Source organism: Electrona antarctica (genome assembly GCF_951216825.1).
Source record: "Electrona antarctica genome assembly, chromosome: 24".
NCBI lineage: Eukaryota > Metazoa > Chordata > Actinopteri > Myctophiformes > Myctophidae > Electrona > Electrona antarctica.
In genome coordinates, this window is record NC_136803.1 from 3902770 (window position 1) to 3922428 (window position 19659).

General features: G+C 43.9%; 1 protein-coding gene across 1 annotated transcript in view; it reads right to left on the reverse strand.

Annotated features, from left to right (window-relative positions):
- Positions 1-2638: 2638 nt before the first annotated feature.
- LOC306917467 (leucine-rich repeat flightless-interacting protein 2-like) overlaps positions 2639-19659 on the reverse strand; it is a 75771-nt gene continuing 58750 nt past the window's right edge. Inside the window, exons 8-13 of the mRNA XM_079495693.1 lie at positions 17824-17962; positions 10316-10365; positions 8699-8807; positions 7700-7779; positions 6399-6503; positions 2639-5356 (exon numbers count right to left, since the gene is read on the reverse strand). Of these exons, the coding sequence (XP_079351819.1) occupies positions 5246-5356; positions 6399-6503; positions 7700-7779; positions 8699-8807; positions 10316-10365; positions 17824-17962 (594 nt within the window). The 3' untranslated portion in view covers positions 2639-5245. The remainder of the gene's footprint in view (positions 5357-6398; positions 6504-7699; positions 7780-8698; positions 8808-10315; positions 10366-17823; positions 17963-19659) is intronic.

Sequence of the window (19659 nt, forward strand, 5' to 3'; positions counted from 1 at the left end):
GCCACACTGGGTTTATGCCCTGAGCCACACTGGCATAAGTGATACAGTTGGTTTATGCCCTGAGCCACACTGGGTTTATGCCCTGAGCCACACTGGCATAAGTGATACAGTTGGTTTATGCCCTGAGCCACACTGGTATAAGTGATAGTTGGTTTATGCCCTGAGCCACACTGGCATAAGGGATACAGTTGGTTTATGCCCTGAGCCACACTGGCATAAGTGATACAGTTGGTTTATGCCCTGAGCCACACTGGCATAAGGGATACAGTTGGTTTATGCCCTGAGCCACACTGGTATAAGTGATACAGTTGGTTTATGCCCTGAGCCACACTGGTATAAGTGATACAGTTGGTTTATGCCCTGAGCCACACTGGCATAAGTGATACAGTTGGTTTATGCCCTGAGCCACACTGGCATAAGTGATACAGTTGGTTTATGCCCTGAGCCACACTGGCATAAGTGATACAGTTGAGAATGTATTACTTAACGACCTTTTGGAATTTAGATGGATAGTGAACATCTTAATGATCTTTAAACCTGTGGCTCAGGAGGTAGAGCAGGTCGTCCAATGATCCATGGGTCGGCGGTTCGAATCCCGGCTCCTCCTGTCTACATGTCGAAGTGTCCTTGGGCAAGACACTGAACCCCAAATTGCTCCCGATGTGCTGGTTGGTACCTTGCATGGCTTCCGCTGCAATCGGTGTATGAATGTGTGTGTGAATGGGTGAATGTAATGCACAATCTATGTAAAGCGCCTTGGATAAAGGCGCTATATAAATGCACCATTTACCATTTTAAACCTTAAACGTTTAGTTTATAAACCCCTGGGCCCTGACATATCTCTAGAGCCACAGAGACATGGAAAATGTAGCTTTTATGGATGCACAGCATTTATAAATTGTGGTATTGATATTTTAACTTCACCTCTATTCTTAGAAAAATATACCCGAGCTGCAACATGTACTTCGACCGACAACAAAAGATATTGATCTATAAGCTAAAAACATTATCCTTCATTTGTTTCAGTCTTTTTCTTTTTAAACAAATCAGTTTGATTTGATTGCCGTTTTAGTATTTTATTGAAGCTTTTGAACCAGTTATTTTATAACCACGAGATATTGTTATTTATTGAGTTGCTTTTGAGTTTTGAACCTAGAACCATCAGTTTATAAACCCCTGACATTTATTCTTGTGAAGTTGTGCCACACTGGCACAGAACACTCAAGTGAGAATGAGCTACTTAATATCAAGTATATTGGTATCAAACAGGTCAAATTGCTTTGATAAGCATTTGGGATCACATACCACTATAGAGACCGCTTCCTAGAAATGTAGTGGGAGTCAAAAGTCCAATATCCTGAGCCTGGTGGTCAGTAGGATCATGTCATTATCATGATAGGCCTTAAGAGAATGGTTGAGGACGCAGATAAGTAGAGAAGGCAGATACATGTTTGTTGCATGAGTTTAATATAGTGCTTCAAAGAGCCATCTCCAGAACCGTACAGTACACTGTTAAACCTCAGAGTTGATTTGTCAATCTGTCACCCAAGAAGAGTGTACGAATGAAGGGTGCATTTGCACACTCTCGGAAATATTAAAGACTGAGGATTTTACAGTGCAAGACCCATTACACACTGAATCAACAAAAACCCACCGTCCTACTCTGGAATGAAGTCACCCGCTGCCAGCTGTAACACACACACACACACACACACAGTGAAACAGAAAATCCAAAATAAGCTTACGAACAAATCATACCAAGTCTTACCACGCACAAAGGGGGTGACCCCTCAGTGAGGGGTCATATGTGTGTGTGAGGGGCCCACACACACACACACACACACACACACACACACACACACACACACACTATGTGAAACAGAAAATCCAAAATTAGCTTACGAACAAATCATACCAAGTCTTACCACGCACAAAGGGGGTGACCCCTCAGTGAGGCGCCCACGCGCACGCGCACACACACACACACACACACACACACACACACACACACAGTATTGCAGTGCTTACAATGAGCTTGTGTGTCCACTCCACACATACGATCATGAAACCGAAAAGAAAGACAATATTAGAGCCTCGTCAACTCGCCGGAGTTCCCTCACGACATTTGCAGTCGCTCTGTGCTTGACCAGAGGAAAAAAATGTCAAGGTCGCACGCTCGAGTCTCCCACGAGGGCCAAGAGGATGATGGCTGATAATGGTACAAGATTTCCTCTTTTGTCCGTGCTACGTGGCATTTCTTGCAGGGCTGGCCCACAATTGAGGGCAGCAACTGATACATTCAAAAACAAATGTTATTGCAATACATCATTCAAAACAACTGATGATGTTGCTTTTCTTTCTTTTCTGTCATAAGAGTTTCATTCATTAATGTTACATTATCCATTTTTAGAAACACACACACACACACACACACACACACACACACACACACACACACACACACACACACACACACACACACACACACACACACACACACACACACACACACACACACACACACACACACACACACACACACACACACACACACACACACACACACAAATTCATTGGTCGATATAAAAAACAAAACAAAGATAATTCTATTCAATCATGAAGTAACAGTAGGCAAGTAATTTGTGATCAATTTCAAACTGTGAAATTAAACTCTCATGTTTATTTAATCACAATTATAAACCAGCCCCCACCCCAATAATAATAAGACATAATAATCAGACAATCGACAGGCTCGTGAAATAATTTCCCAAGTGCCATGGTAAGCAGCACTGTTCCCAATCAAAACAAACACATAAAGATAAAAGAAATAAGCTTGAATTTCAGTTAATGTTAACATGTTGCTCTTTTCCAAACCTTCCGTTTACATCTAAGCCTTCCTATGTTGAGTAATAATAACGCAGTAACTTTGTTTGTGAAACATTCCTAAGTTGCACAGACCCGTATTCATAAATATACATTTTGTCAGGAGATCCCGTTTAAAGAACCAGGGTGCGTCTCTGCATTAACAGTAAAACGGCAAAGGAAATAACCTCAATAGGAAAACAGAAAACAAGCACTGCTGCAGAGTTGACCGTCCAGTCTGTCTGGAATGTGTTAACAATGACCAATGATAACAATGACAGGTACAGGTAGTACCACATGTTTCACATGGGGAACAAACAGACTACAGAGCGAGTGAGACGGGTGCAAACGGGCCTTTTGGCCAAACCAAATACTTACCACACTGGTTCCTTTTCCTAAATGTCAAGGACCCTCACTTTGGTATGCAATAGGCCAAAGGAGCCCTCATGACTGAGAGGGTACAGACGGCTAACAGACCTGTAAACGGTCCATTTGGTTCCTAAACATCAAATATTTAGCTGGGGACCCCCTGGAACCCGCTCAAAGACCCCCGGGGTCCAGCTTACCATATTTTGGGACAATTCAGGTAGGGCCAGGCATACTGTCGGTCACGGAAAACGTATCGAAATTCATTCTGAATCAAATGCCGTTTGAAAACATTTCTGCCACTTGCATTGTGTGTGCACCAACCCCTACCATCTGGCAAAACAAGATAATCTGTTCAGATACTATAAATCACTTACAGTAAGCCATATTTTACACTGTGCAAAGGTGTTCAAACATGACAAAAATAGCGGTTATGCGATCTCACGACCTTGTAGATCTTGTAGATCTGCCATTCTTCTCTCTTTTTGTGTCACAAATTATATGCCTACGATTGTCAAAATGTTATGCCAATTCTTGACAAAATGATATACCTATGATTGTCAAGAATTGTCAAAGAGTTTCACAAAAAATGTTCGAGCGACAGTGGCTGACCTACAAGCTCACGACGCTTGCATGTTGGGACAACAGACTGAAAACGGTAAGAGGGTTTGGTTTAGCGGCCCGTTCGCGTGCCTTCACTCAGGTGTCTTGTTCCTGGATTTTCCACATCTGCGGAATTTGAATAAATACATGTTTTAACTGTACCTTCATCAGTGGGTGGGTGGGTGGGTCACCACACAATGAGTTGCAAAGTTGCAAGCTCCACCCATTTGGCCCTCAATGCAGTTTAAAACAATCGCTACAAATCGCCTGTGTGTGTGTGTGTGTGTGTGTGTGTGTGTGTGTGTGTCCTTCTGTTTCTGCACAGTCCAGAGACAGTCCACCTCCACCAATCACTTTGGTTGATTGTCAGTCACTGGGTTGTTCATAACAGAGCCATCTAATAGAAGAGTTGCGATATTGAGGGGGCAGAAAACAGCCCGGTCACGTGGTTCATGTAATCGCACAAGCCCCATAGACTCCAATGCAATCCAAACTTCCAAAAATCCAAACTTCCGGTTGTCCCCATTCTCAATAGAAGTCTATAGCCGCCATTGGACTGAAGCCCCATGAAGTGAACGGAGTTTGCGTAACTCTGTCTTACTCTATGGCTCTGGTTCATAACATGGCTTGGCTAACTGTGGTTATGACTTGTGGTGTTATTGTGTTATATTGTTACTGGTTCTCAACATGGGGTCCGGGGACCACCAGTGGCCCCTTTGTTTTTTAGCGTGTATATTTGCACACTGACACTGAGTTAACCCATTTTGGGCGGGAACCCCTTTTGGTGTTAGCATTATGTTATGCTTTAGCTATTGAAAAATAGCAGATCTACAAGCTCATAGCGCGCCACCGAGTGGCGCGCTACGAGCTTGTAGGTCTGCTAATTTTGAAAAATCGAAGAACGACTGACATAGAAACATAGCTTTTTCAGAAAACTGTCAGGATGTAGAAGACATTTTTAGAATCTGATCTCAGGTCAAAATCGTTTTTTACAGTGCAGATTGGGGTTCCAGTATGGTTTTTACTTCAGTGATTGTTACATCAACCTTTTTCATTTCAAGGAACCCCAGTTTGATATGCATTTGACCAAGGACCGCTCATTTGCTAACTTTTTTTCCCCATCTCTGGGACCCCAATCTATAAATCACTGTAAAATCCACAGTGTTCATTTAACTCTCAGAGTGTACACCACAGTTACAGACCTGGAGACTTCGGGTGGTCCCCGGAGCCCAATGTTGAGAAACCGTTATAATAATAATTATATCGCAGAGATTATGCATTGTAAGCCTTTGTTTGTTTTCAGCTGTAGTGTGTTGAATCTTTTTGGAGCGTCTCTCTCTCTCTCTCTCTCTCGTACAAAGAGTTCAAAGTTCAGGGGATGGCTCAGGAACCATTAGGGGTTGTTAAGGGTCCGTCACTGCTGGGCGAGCAGAGCATTGCGATTGGCTTTCATCTTCTCCAGTCTCTTGGAGAGGTGGTTGTTACTGGCCTCCAGCTCATCTATACGGTCCAACGCCGACCTCAGCTGGAGAGAGAGAGAAAGAAAGAGAATGGTAAACTCTTTGTATGGCCAACAAGTCCTAATATGCTATAGGGGCATTAAGCAACTAGTCGACTAGTAAACCCACTAGTCGACCTTGTTGGTACTAGTTGACTAGTTGATAAGAAAGGGGGGGGGGGTTCCCTGATTTTGTAGGCCTCAAGATCAGGTAGATTATAGTTATAGTCACCAATGTACAAATATTTATTTCCAAAATTACCTATTACCTAAATACCTATTATTTTACTTAATAGGTAGTTAAACAACTAGTCGACTAGTAAACTAGGCAACTAGTCAACTAGTACAAATGACTAGAAGTGAATGCCCTAATATGTGATGTGTGCAACAGTAGGAAAGGAGACCCCCCACACGAGTGATTCTCAACCTTATCAAGCTGTGATTCCTCCATAACAATCATAATTGAATAGGGGACCCCCACCTTGACAAACACTTGGGACTTGCAGGAGCTGAGGCATTCAATTTTGTTTGACTCGTTTACACAGATAAATATTTGTGAATACGCCTCTATGCCTATAGTATAGAAGGTATGCACATCATCATACCTGGAAGTTATGTGGGAACGCCTACTGAGTGGCAAAAAACTACTTTCAGTTTCTGGCCTTGACAGCCCATACATCAAAACAGAAAGAAGATGATCTGATTGCATTGGACAACGTTAAACTCACTTTGACACACATATTATGCATGCACATACCCTCAATTATTTGACAATTTGGCCTGAATAATATATATTCAAACATAGGCCAAATTGTCAAATAATATACCGGTAGTATAGTTTGTTGATGCAGTAATGGTAATTTTATTTTCTTTCTTTCTTTTATTTAGGTATTAAAAGGTATTAAATTGTCACTTCGCTGTCATCTGGGTACGGGTACCCATAAAGCCCAAATAACATAAATAAAAATAAAAACACAAACATTGTGTGAGAAACATACTAAAAGGCTTGCGTGTGAACGTTAAGTAACAGAGTGTTCACTAGGGCCTGCCGGACGGTATTTGGTCTTACCTCTCGTTGTAACTTCCTCTTCTCCACTTTGAGCTCGTCTTCAACTTTCTCTGCGTTCTCAGAGGCAGATTTATAGCGCGTTACCTGACCCTCCAACCGTATGATCTGCACACAGGACATGGACCGTGAGGGACAGCTTTCCACTGCATGGGTAGCCTGGCTAATAAGCCAGACCGAATCAGCCGTTGGCAAAAAGATTGCCTGCCGGCGGATTACGGTCTGGAGAGGCTCAATTGTACGCCCATTTCCTACACCAGAGAACTGGTGTGGCCAATCGGGACACGGTATGCAATATGGGCGGGCTTTGGTACAGTGACGTTCAATGCTTGAGACCTTTGACTGACAGTAGCTCTGACCAATTGCGTCAAAGAGAAAATGTTTGAACCCACCCCCCCGGGAAACAAGATCCATACACAGCATCTCCAGACTCAAATACCACACGACAGTGTGATTTGAGTCTGGTTTAATAGCAAGGCTACTGCATGGGTGCGTCACGCTAACCTGACTCCGCCAGATGGGGCAGCAGAGAGTACACTGAGATCGAGGCAGCACTGTGTATGCCTTGATCCCGCCTCTAGCTGCCGCTGATTGGCCAGGCCGTTTGGTGGCCGGAGCATCAAGTCTGCCTGAGAGTTCCCAGATGGGAGCAGGAGGGGGGAACCCAGTGTACTCTCTGCTGCCCCATCTGGCGGAGTCAGGTTAGCGTCACGTGTCCACACACGGTACGCGTTTCATTTGCTCAAATTAAATCAAGAAGATATCATTCATTTTGTGACAAATTCAATCTGAATGATGATTTAACCTGACAGGCGATTATTTGATTTGAATTAAATGATTGTATATATTATGATTATAATCTGAAAGACATTATTTAACCCATTCTAGGCGGGAACCCCTTTTGGTGTTAGCATTATGTTATGCTTTAGCTATTGAAAAATAGCAGATCTACAAGCTCATAGCGCGCCACCGAGTGGTGCGCTACGAGCTTGTAGGTCTGCTATTTTTGAAAAATCGAAGAACGACTGACATAGAAACGTAGCTTTTTCAGAAAACTGTCAGGATGTAGAAGACATTTTTAGAATCTGATCTCAGGTCAAAATGGGTTAAATCAAGAAGATTTATCATTCATTTTGTGACAAATTCAATCTGAATGATGATTTAACCTGACAGGCGATTATTTGATTTGAATTAAATGATTGTATATATTATGATTATAATCTGAAAGACATTATTTAATATAATTATTATCTGATCTGAATGATGTGAACATAATGTCAATGAAACACAGACACAGTACTTACATTTTGTTCTAAAGCAGTGACTTCCTGTTCCGATTTCACCAGTTTAAATTTAAGGTCAGAGATCTGTCTGTTGGCGTCTCCTGTGGAAAATATAGAAGAATACAAAAAATCATATCCATTATGATTGTAGAAGCCATTTTACTGTGTTTTGTATGAGTATTATTTCTGTTATTATTTAGCCTTATTAGTTTTGAGAATATTCTGTTGATTATTGGATAATTGGTTTATTGTTTTGGGCACAAACGGCCACGCCTCCTAGGCCTAGGCTTTAATTATGGACAGGTGTGGGGGGAGAATAGGCCTATCTCACAGCATTTCCCCGCCCCCTTTTTACACCCCCTTTTTAGAGCTAGTGGTGTTATTTTTTTTCCGGTCCCAATCATTATTTTAAACTTTGGCTATTGAAAAATAGCAGATATACAAGCTCATAGCGTGGTGCGCTCATAAAGTGGAATAAAATAAAACAGCGCACATCCTCCGATCTTGGTGCTGCGCCAAACTGTTAAACTAACAGATACCATGAAGAAAAGCAAGGGCTCGCAACTCATAAAGTAACGCACTATGAGCTTGTAGATCTGCTATTTTAGAATAAAAAAACGTGTGCAAATCTTTGAATATATATATTCTTTCACAGCGAACGTTTTTAACTCATATGTTTGCTTCTGGTGGGTCCTTGTAATAATCATGTACATGTTGTTTTAAGACCGAAATCATTCATAGAAACATACATTTTAGAAGACATTTGTAGAATCTGGTGTCAGGGCTACAGTAATGAAACATTGTACCACTACATGCACAAGGTGGGCAATATAAGCTTCGGCTTCAGCCCTAACTTTTTCGGCCAAATAGTCACCTTATTGACTAAGTTGTAGGCTACTGTATGCCTATAAACTGTATTGTTTTTAACAAATGACCGAAATAAAATAAACTAACTAACTAACTAAAAACTAACAGTGAGGATATTTGCCGTTTAGGTGTGGTGTCGTGTGAGAGACTCACGCTGCAGGTCCAGTACATGTGGATCCATGCCGTTCTCCAGCCTCTCTTCCTCTGGATTGGAACCGTCTGTCCCGTTACGCTGTTCCAGCTGAGACTTCATCCGACGCACCTACACACACACACACACACACATTATATAAGGTATAATACGATATTAGGAAAACATGTAACATGCTAGAACACTGTCGAATATTTGACGACAATATAACTCGCGACTCTTTTAACTTTGACTCCTCTGGCACATGGAACTATGTTTTTGTGCTGCTGCTGGCGTCGTGATACTGGACACAAAACATTGTTCCATGTGACAGAGGGGTCAAAGTTGAACGAAAGTTGCGCTATATGGTAGAAATACTACGTAGCCTGGGTTCCAGCCTGAATCGCTACGTTCCGTGAATCTGTTTTGTCACTTCGCTACTCAGTCTGGGAAAGGTCCTATCTCCGTGTTCAGGCTTTAGTTTAGACATACTATTGGTCCGACTGTCATTAGACCGACAATCTGCATGTGCATCCCTTATCTCTTAGGTAGGCGGTACATGTAAAAGGTAGTAATCGACCCGTGGCTTCCGATTGGTCTGTGGTGCGGGTTGGAACAAAACACCAGTTTGACGTTGAATCAATGCGCACTGCACAGCTACTGCTGTTGCCCTGCAACGGTACGTATCATTCAACTAAACTCACTCCACACAGCCGTCAGGGTTGTTTGTACTACTGAATCTGACATAGTGGACTACTGAATCAAATTAGTGTTTACTTTTTACCGTAGGTTTTAATCTCGAGTCTCAGTGAGAAAAACATGGACAGAGTGGCGCTGGCTGATGTATCAGCAACAACGTGGCTAACAAAACGGGTGACGTTATGGAATACGAGCCTGCTGCCTGCTGGCCAGACTGAGTAGCGAAGTGACAAAACAGATTCACGTATTGCAGCGTTTCAGGCAGGAACCCAGGCTAAGAAATAGTTCAACATTACAAATGACGCTAATTTTGAGGATTCATTTATTTTTAATGAGTGGCCACTAGACCTCCCACAAAATGACCAGAACTACTTAAAGGATCACTTCACCACTTTTCAAATTATCTTCATATAATAGGTCCTCACTAATGATCATGAAAAAATGGCGCATTTTTTTTCTACTCGGTCTGTGTCCCATAGGAGGGCTGTGGGCAGTTCAGAAACCGTCTTCCAGTGACATCATCGATGGGGAATACAAGCTAATGCAGGCTTTTTAGTCCTGAAAAGTTGCAATGCAAAAATGGAAGCCATCATTCTCACGACAATGAAAATCTAAACATTTTTGTAAAGAAATCTCATTTAAAAAAAAATCTGCCTAATGATGATGTCACTGGAAGACGGTTTCTAAACTGCCCACAGCCCTCCTATGAGACACAGACTGAGTAGAAAAGAATCGTGCCATTTTATCATGATTATTAGTGAGGACCCATTCTATTATAAAAAGTGGTGAAGTGGTCCTTTAATATTCACCAAAACCAGACCAGAACTCCCACCACGGGACTCAGGCAATCAATTAATACCTTTGCAACCACTATATTAATGGAAGGTATTTCCTACAGCTTTAAGTCCAAACATCGGATTAAACAATGTCGTCTAACTCACCTGGTCCATTAGACTCTCTCTCTCATCGACCAGCTTCCTTAGTCGCAGCTCTGCAAGAAAACAGAGCGATCAGACCATTGAAAACAGAGCGATCAGACCATTGAAAACAGAGCGATCAGACCATTGAAAACAGAGCGATCAGACCATTGAAAACAGAGCGATCAGACCATTGAAAACAGAGCGATCAGACCATTGAAAACAGAGCGATCAGACCATTGAAAACAGAGCGATCAGACCATTGAAAACAGAGCGATCAGACCATTGAAAACAGAGCGATCAGACCATTGAAAACAGAGCGATCAGACCATTGGTGCACTATCAAGGATTTAAACAGAATACCTGAGACATAGTTACATTATTAAAAGGGAATTAACTATTCAAAAATGATTTTCAAAATAGTAAAAAAAACGGCAAAGTAGTTTAGGGATAAGGGGTTTAGCATGGAAGAAAATAAGCCCCCCCTTAAAGGCAATGGCACGTGGACTGGTGATTGGTTCAATTATTGTAACGCCCAAACCACACCTATGCATAATATAACGGGTAACGGAGGTGTTTTAGGGATTTTGACAGGTAACCAAAATACAAACTTTAGTGGGGGAACACCCCTTCCCCACTGCTGAATCCCAAAACAGTGCATTTAGAAAGATCGAACGAAAATGGGGCCCCCAATCTCTTAACTGAAGATAGCGGACCCACAAGCTCACAACGTAGATCAGCTATTTTCACGAACGTTTGCCTATTGTGACAGAATAAGGAGGCTAGGGGTTCATGTGGTAGTCATGTTGTTTTGAGACATGACAGTTCATTGAGGAATATCTGAGTGGAAGAACATGGGATTCTGGGGGCGATCAATAGCTCACATTGGCTCTAGAAAGTGCTTTTGATTCCTGACTGATGGCGATTTCACTGTGACATTTAGGTTAACCATAAAAGGCTGCAAACTTGTACATCTGCTAATTTTGAAAATTTTTGGTAAAATCTTTAAAAAGTGTGATAACTACTGTACAAAGTACAAACCCATGAGTCGCTCACAATTTAAATATTATCCAGTTTATTAACTGTATTAAAAAGATAATCGTGGAATTCTTCCACAATTCTTAAAACCCATAATCCTAAATTATCAAGGCATGAAACAATGGATTACTAGAATGATTATAGTAAATGATATATACTAATGCATTTTATCTACTTATTCAATACTAATTGGAGGAAAACCCCCCTGTGAAGCATCTCCTTGTTTTAACGAGATATCTAAACTCAGCACACAAAGTAGGGAAACTTAATTTTAGTCCATTATTTCTCCACTTCAATAATACCAATTGGAATTGTATTTTATATCATTTTAATCTGATTAGTCACCTTTACAACAAGTATAGCATGTAGGGATCGGACATTCCTGGAATGAGTAACACTGCTAAATGTGTGGATTGCACGCCCAAAAAATGTGTCAAAATGAAATATTGTTCTGCTGGCAGGTGTGTGCCAGTCACAGATGTGTGCCACTTAGTCACAGGTGTGTGCCACTCAGTCACAGATGTGTGCCACTCAGTCACAGGTGTGTGCCACTTAGTCACAGATGTGCCACTCAGTCACAGATGTGCCACTCAGTCACAGATGTGTGCCACTCAGTCACAGGTGTGTGCCACTCAGTCACAGATGTGTGCCACTCAGTCACAGATGTGTGCCACTCAGTCACAGGTGTGTGCCACTTAGTCACAGATGTGTGCCACTTAGTCACAGATGTGTGCCACTTAGTCACAGGTGTGTGCCACTCAGTCACAGATGTATGCCACTCAGTCACAGGTGTATGCCACTCAGTCACAGGTGTGTGCCACTTAGTCACAGATGTGCCACTCAGTCACAGATGTGCCACTCAGTCACAGATGTGTGCCACTCAGTCACAGATGTATGCCACTCAGTCACAGATGTGTGCCACTTAGTCACAGGTGTGTGCCACTCAGTCACAGATGTATGCCACTCAGTCACAGATGTGTGCCACTTAGTCACAGATGTGTGCCACTCAGTCACAGGTGTGTGCCACTTAGTCACAGATGTGTGCCACTCAGTCACAGATGTGTGCCACTCAGTCACAGGTGTGTGCCACTCAGTCACAGATGTGTGCCACTCAGTCACAGGTGTGTGCCACTCAGTCACAGATGTATGCCACTCAGTCACAGATGTGTGCCACTCAGTCACAGATGTGTGCCACTCAGTCACAGATGTGTGCCACTCAGTCACAGGTGTGTGCCACTCAGTCACAGATGTGTGCCACTCAGTCACAGGTGTGTGCCACTCAGTCACAGATGTATGCCACTCAGTCACAGATGTGTGCCACTCAGTCACAGATGTGTGCCACTCAGTCACAGATGTATGCCACTCAGTCACAGATGTGTGCCACTCAGTCACAGATGTATGCCACTCAGTCACAGATGTGTGCCACTCAGTCACAGATGTGTGCCACTCAGTCACAGATGTGTGCCACTCAGTCACAGGTGTGTGCCACTCAGTCACAGATGTGTGCCACTCAGTCACAGGTGTGTGCCACTCAGTCACAGATGTGTGCCACTCAGTCACAGATGTGTGCCACTCAGTCACAGATGTATGCCACTTAGTCACAGATGTATGCCACTCAGTCACAGATGTATGCCACTTAGTCACAGGTGTGTGCCAGTCACAGGTGTGTGCCACTCAGTCACAGGTGTGTGCCTGTCACAGGTGTGTGCCACTCAGTCACAGGTGTGTGCCACTCAGTCACAGGTGTATGCCACTCAGTCACAGGTGTGTGCCAGTCACAGATGTCTGCCACTCAGTCACAGGTGTGTGCCAGTCACAGGTGTGTGCCACTCAGTCACAGGTGTGTGCCACTCAGTCACAGGTGTATGCCACTCAGTCACAGGTGTGTGCCAGTCACAGATGTCTGCCACTCAGTCACAGGTGTGTGCCACTCAGTCACAGGTGTGTGCCTGTCACAGATGTATGCCAGGCACATAACCCATTTTGGGCGGGAACCCCTTTTGGTGTTTTAAACATCGTTATAATTCAGCTATTGAAAAATAGCAGATCTACAAGCTCATAGCGCGCCACCGAGTGGCGCGCTACGAGCTTGTAGATCTGCTATTTTTGAAAAATCGTGAAAATATTTATTTCAGAAAACTGGAGGATTTAGAAGATTTTTTTTTTATTTTGAGGTCAGGCCTAAATGCCACTTTCTTGACTTTGTTTATGCTCCAAGCAGCAGCAACACTGGTGGAAAGATGCCACGTTTGTCCCTTCAGGATAAGGTCCCGTGCAGTAGGGCAAGTGGAAGCTGGTGTTCCAGCATAGAGAGTGGCAGCATTATTTGGTGTCAGCCCTGGTACCATTTCAAAACTTAAGACCAAGTTCCATGAGACTGGTGAAGTCAACCACACTTGCAACAAATCCTGGTTGTGGAATGGGATGCCATCCCACAGCAAAATGTGGCTAGGTTGGTGACCAGCATGAGAAGGAGGTGCCAAGATGTTGTGGCTGCTTTTGGATCTTCCACCCGCTACTGAGTTCCATAACACTTGAGTGTAAAATTAATAAAAGTGTAAAATGGTCAATGTGTGTTGTTTTTTCCTTATTACTGTGGGAGAGTGCAATCATCCAATGCACTACGCAACTCAAAGCAAGGGTTGAATACCAGCCATTTTGCCATTTTGGATTTTCTTTTGGGTGAAATCCACACGTTTAGCAGTGTTACTCAGTGTTACTTAGTCCAGGAATGTCCGATCCCTACATGCTATACCTCAGTGTAAAGGTGACTAATCAACGATTACAATGACATAAGATACAATACCAATTGGTATTATTGAAGTGGAGAAATAATGGACCAAAGTTTAGTTTCCGAACTTTGTGTGCTGAGTTTATATCTATATATCAATTCATGTTTAAAGGACCACTTCACCACGTTTCAACGTAGCTTCATATAATTGGTCCTCACTAATGTTCATGATAAAATACCACACTTTTTCCCTACTTAGTCTGTGTCTCATAAGAGGTCTGTGTGCAGTTCAGAAACCCATCCACCAGCGACATCATCGTTAGGCAGATTTTGTTTTTAAACAAGATTTAAAAAATAAAATATTTATATTTGTACTATCGTGAGAACGACGGCCTCCATTATTGCATTGCAACTTTTCAGGAATAGAAAGCCTGCAGTTTCTATTGGCTGGATTCCCCATCGATAATAATGTGATAAAACAAACAATGTCTAGAGAGTACATTCACATTATTGTATTATTATCCTTTAGATAGATGCTTTATTGTCCATGCAGAAATTCATTTTGTACACAATTCATTCGTTAGTCATAGTTCCATGAGGCATCACAATACATGTTATGCACTCAGCTGAGGCCTGTGTGGGTAATGTATGTTACAATATAACACACAGCTGAGGCCTGTGTGTGGTAATGTATGTTACAATATAACACACAGCTGAGGCCTGTGTGTGGTAATGTATGTTACAATATAACACACAGCTGAGGCCTGTGTGTGGTAATGTATGTTACAATATAACACACAGCTGAGGCCTGTGTGTGGTAATGTATGTTACAATATAACACACAGCTGAGGCCTGTGTGTGGTAATGTACGTTACAATATAACATACTGTACAATCGAGGTGATTGTGTTTGGTCTCCCTGCTCACCTAGACACAGGATCTGACACAAATGTTGACCTGATGGTCAAGAGTCAATTTATCCGTTAGCTCAATGGTAAAACAAATCCTGCACTTGCAGGAAACCCGATTCAAATCCGATAAGAGGAAAGTTGTCATAATGCAGCTTTATTTTACATGCAACATTTATTCCAGACCTTGTTCCCCATTTTTGTAGCACAAACTGTGACATTCCGTACAAGCAACGTTCATCTCTTTAACAACAGCCTCAGCTATTGGTTGTCCGTCCTGTCCGAGCCTTTGTTCCTCTCGTGTGATTGGTTGCTCTTCCTTTGTACCACGAGCGCGTGTTGCTGTTCCAGAAGCCCTCTGGGAAGGTTCCAATCCACCCTGGTCTCTGTGAAGGTTCCAATCCACCCTGGTCTCTGTGAAGGTTCCAATCCACCCTGGTCTCTGTGAAGGTTCCAATCCACCCTGGTCTCTGTGAAGGTTCCAATCCACCCTGGTCTCTGTGAAGGTTCCAATCCACCCTGGTCTCTGTGAAGGTTCCAATCCACCCTGGTCTCTGTGAAGGTTCCAATCCACCCTGGTCTCTGTGAAGGTTCCAATCCACCCAGGTCTCTGTGAAGGTTCCAATCCACCCTGGTCTCTGTGAAGGTTCCAATCCACCCTGGTCTCTGTGAAGGTTCCAATCCACCCTGGTCTCTGTGAAGGTTCCAATCCACCCTGGTCTCTGTGAAGGTTCCAATCCACCCTGGTCTCTGTGAAGGTTCCAATCCACCCAGGTCTCGGCAAATTCCATCAGGGATGAACTAGGAGGTTGCCGAGGTTGCCGATGATGACAATGGGTGCCACACCCATTGTTTCAAAGTGTAGTACTATTGGAGATCAATTCAAAAAGTGAGAATATGTTTTGCTGATAAACTGGCTTTTAATGAATGCGGGGGCTCTGAATTTGTCTGAAAGCATGAACTCTAATGAACAGAACAGCAGAAGACTTCTCACAGTTGTTGGAAAAGAGAAATGGAGCCACATAAAGATCAAAGGAGAGAGGGAGAGGGGGGAGAGAGAGACGGTGCGTGATTTGACCACAGCACAGCAAGGAAGTAAAGTACGGAAATTATGTTCTCTGCATGTAGACATTCATATCTTGCTAAGGGTGGACACAGTCGGTAGTGCTGTCGCCTCACAGCTAGAAGGTCCTGGGTTCGATTCCTGCTGGGGACACTGTGGGTGCTGGGGGCGTGTTCTCTCCTCCGCGTCATCAGTGCCCATACCCGAGGCAGGGGTTGGCGAAAGGGCCTTTCTGTGTGGAGTTTGCATGTTCTCCCCGTGTCCCCTAGGGTAGGTATACCCTCACAAAAAACAGCAGCGAGGATGCAGGATTTTATTTTGACCACCTGTTCCCAACCGCAGTAATTTCATTACCGCCCGCTCCCGCAAGATTTCCATCGGTACTTGCGGGTAACGCAGGATCCCGTTCCTGATGCAGGGATCGGATTCTTTGACAATACAGCCAGGCTCCTTTCCCTCTTTCTGGGTTTTGCTTCTGATATTCAGATCCCGTTGGTCGCCGGCGACTCTGGCATGAGCGGCATCGATACCGTGCATGCTATTTTGGACGAGTTCCGTCTCCTCCGGTCTAGTTAAAGGTTGTCCGTTTGGGTTGCTTTTATTTCGGACTCTCCTGTCCGGATCACTTTCAACTCCCTCGTATCCGACGGAAGGTTTCGTCCTCCCGCCCTCATTTCCGATTGGCCGTTTTTCCTTTGCATCTTGCGTCGTTGGATATGTTGTCTCCGACTGTATCCTCTGTGGACGATGTGACACGTACTCCTCCGGGTGTGTTGTATTGTCGCGGCCATAGCCACGCCTCTCTATCGCTCTCTCTGAAAGACCACCAGGATAACATTGAAGACAAGTACAATTCATTAGGTGGAGACGGACAATCGGGAAGAAAAGAAGGAATTGATTTTTTCCTCTTTTTTTTTTACGTATGCTTGCTTCAGTGGGAATTAACCCGTCAAGAGACGGATGGGAGAGGAATCATTCTCTCCATCACAGGAGTGTAGGACGTGATGAAGGTTGGCTGTCGATTTGCAAAACATCACACCTGAGGAAGAGTCTAAATGCATGCAATTTATCCACTTGATCAACAACTAAACCTTTATCAAAGAAAAGAAAAGTAAATATAGCATGGCAAAGCAGGAGAATTGCATTGAAACTAAACACAGAACCAAAAGTGTATTTCCAAAATGGTACATATCCATTTTAGAGGGATAAAAAACACTTAAAAAACCCTCTAATCTTAGAAAACTGGACCGGATTTGGCTCTGTACTTGGGACCACTTTTTTCCCATCTACCTCCTCGCCAAAAATAGCCAATCTGCAAGCTCATAGCGTGTCACAACATGGCGTGTTGTGAGCTTGTAAATCGGCATTTTTTTGGCAAATGTTTCCCCCCCCCCCCCAGAATATGGATGCTGGGGTTCAAGCGGTTAAGATACTGTAAGTAAAGTAAAGTATAATTTGAGAGAATATGCACTGCATTTCAAAATGTTGGGGACATCTCCTTTTTGGAACTAAAACTAATTTGATAGAGACATGCACTGTATGCACACACACACACACACACACACACACACACACACACACACACACACACACACACACACACACACACACACACACACACACACACACACACACACACACACACACACACACACACACACACACACACACACACACACACACACACACACACACACACACACACACACACACACACACACACACACACACACACACACACACACACACACACACACACACACACACACACACACCAGATATGGCTCCCTTACCCAGCATGCTCTCTGCTCCAACGTGAGGTGACTCATGAGCCAATCGGGAGGCGGAATCTGCAGTGAGGTCATCGTCAGCGTCCCTCTGTCCTGTCTCCCCATTGGTCGTCACCTCAGGTGACAGCACGATTCCGTGTTTCTGTGGCGGGAGAGAGAGCACAGACAACTCAGTAAATGAATGAACCACTTTGCCCTCACTAATGCTCATTATATGACGGCAACCACTTCTGTCTTCTCACTAAAGTCACTATGTGTCTCAAAGGAGGGCTGTGGACAGTACAGAGACTCATACCTCACTATGTGTCTCAAAGGAGGGCTGTGGACAGTACAGAGACTCATACCTCACTATGTGTCTCAAAGGAGGGCTGTGGACAGTACAGAGACTCATACCTCACTATGTGTCTCAAAGGAGGGCTGTGGACAGTACAGAGACTCATACCTCACTATGTGTCTCAAAGGAGGGCTGTGGACAGTACAGAGACTCATACCTCACTATGTGTCTCAAAGGAGGGCTGTGGACCGTACAGAGACTCATACCTCACTATGTGTCTCAAAGGAGGGCTGTGGACAGTACAGAGACTCATACCTCACTATGTGTCTCAAAGGAGGGCTGTGGACAGTACAGAGACTCATACCTCACTATGTGTCTCAAAGGAGGGCTGTGGACAGTACAGAGACTCATACCTCACTATGTGTCTCAAAGGAGGGATGTGGACAGTACAGAGACTCATACCTCACTATGTGTCTCAAAGGAGGGCTGTGGACAGTACAGAGACTCATACCTCACTATGTGTCTCAAAGGAGGGCTGTGGACAGTACAGAGACTCATACCTCACTATGTGTCTCAAAGGAGGGCTGTGGACAGTACAGAGACTCATACCTCACTATGTGTCTCAAAGGAGGGCTGTGGACAGTACAGAGACTCATACCTCACTATGTGTCTCAAAGGAGGGCTGTGGACAGTACAGAGACTCATACCTCACTGTGTGTCTCAAAGGAGGGCTGTGGACAGTACAGAGACTCATACCTCACTGTGTGTCTCAAAGGAGGGCTGTGGACAGTACAGAGACTCATACCTCACTGTGTGTCTCAAAGGAGGGCTGTGGACAGTAGAGACTCATACCTCACTATGTGTCTCAAAGGAGGGCTGTGGACAGTACAGAGACTCATACCTCACTATGTGTCTCAAAGGAGGGCTGTGGACAGTACAGAGACTCATACCTCACTGTGTGTCTCAAAGGAGGGCTGTGGACAGTACAGAGACTCATACCTCACTGTGTGTCTCAAAGGAGGGCTGTGGACAGTACAGAGACTCATACCTCACTGTGTGTCTCAAAGGAGGGCTGTGGACAGTAGAGACTCATACCTCACTGTGTGTCTCAAAGGAGGGCTGTGGTCAGTACAGAGACTCATACCAAAGTATATGCCCAATTCCTCCTGGCGTGGCACTCAGCATCATTGGATTGGGGTTAAGACCCTGCGACATGGCCAGGGGGTGTACTTACTGTACCTACATCATGACTTTACATGCTACAGTATATTAACTCATTATGCTGAGGATCCCCTGGAACCTTTCAAAACCTATTTTTATATAAAGCCATTGCTGGGATGCTCCCATGAGGAACCTTGAGCCTTAAGAAATCACTAGAGCGGGTCAGATAGGTGCTATTGTTCAGTTCCATCATGGAACAAATATAGTCAATATTTGTTCCATGATGGAACTGAACAATAGCACCTATCTGCCGACTGCAAGCTCTGACACCCCCGTGTACCTTGAGCGCCTCCCTGAGTCGGACCACCTCGTCCCTGAAGCGGTCGCGCTCGATCCGTACAATG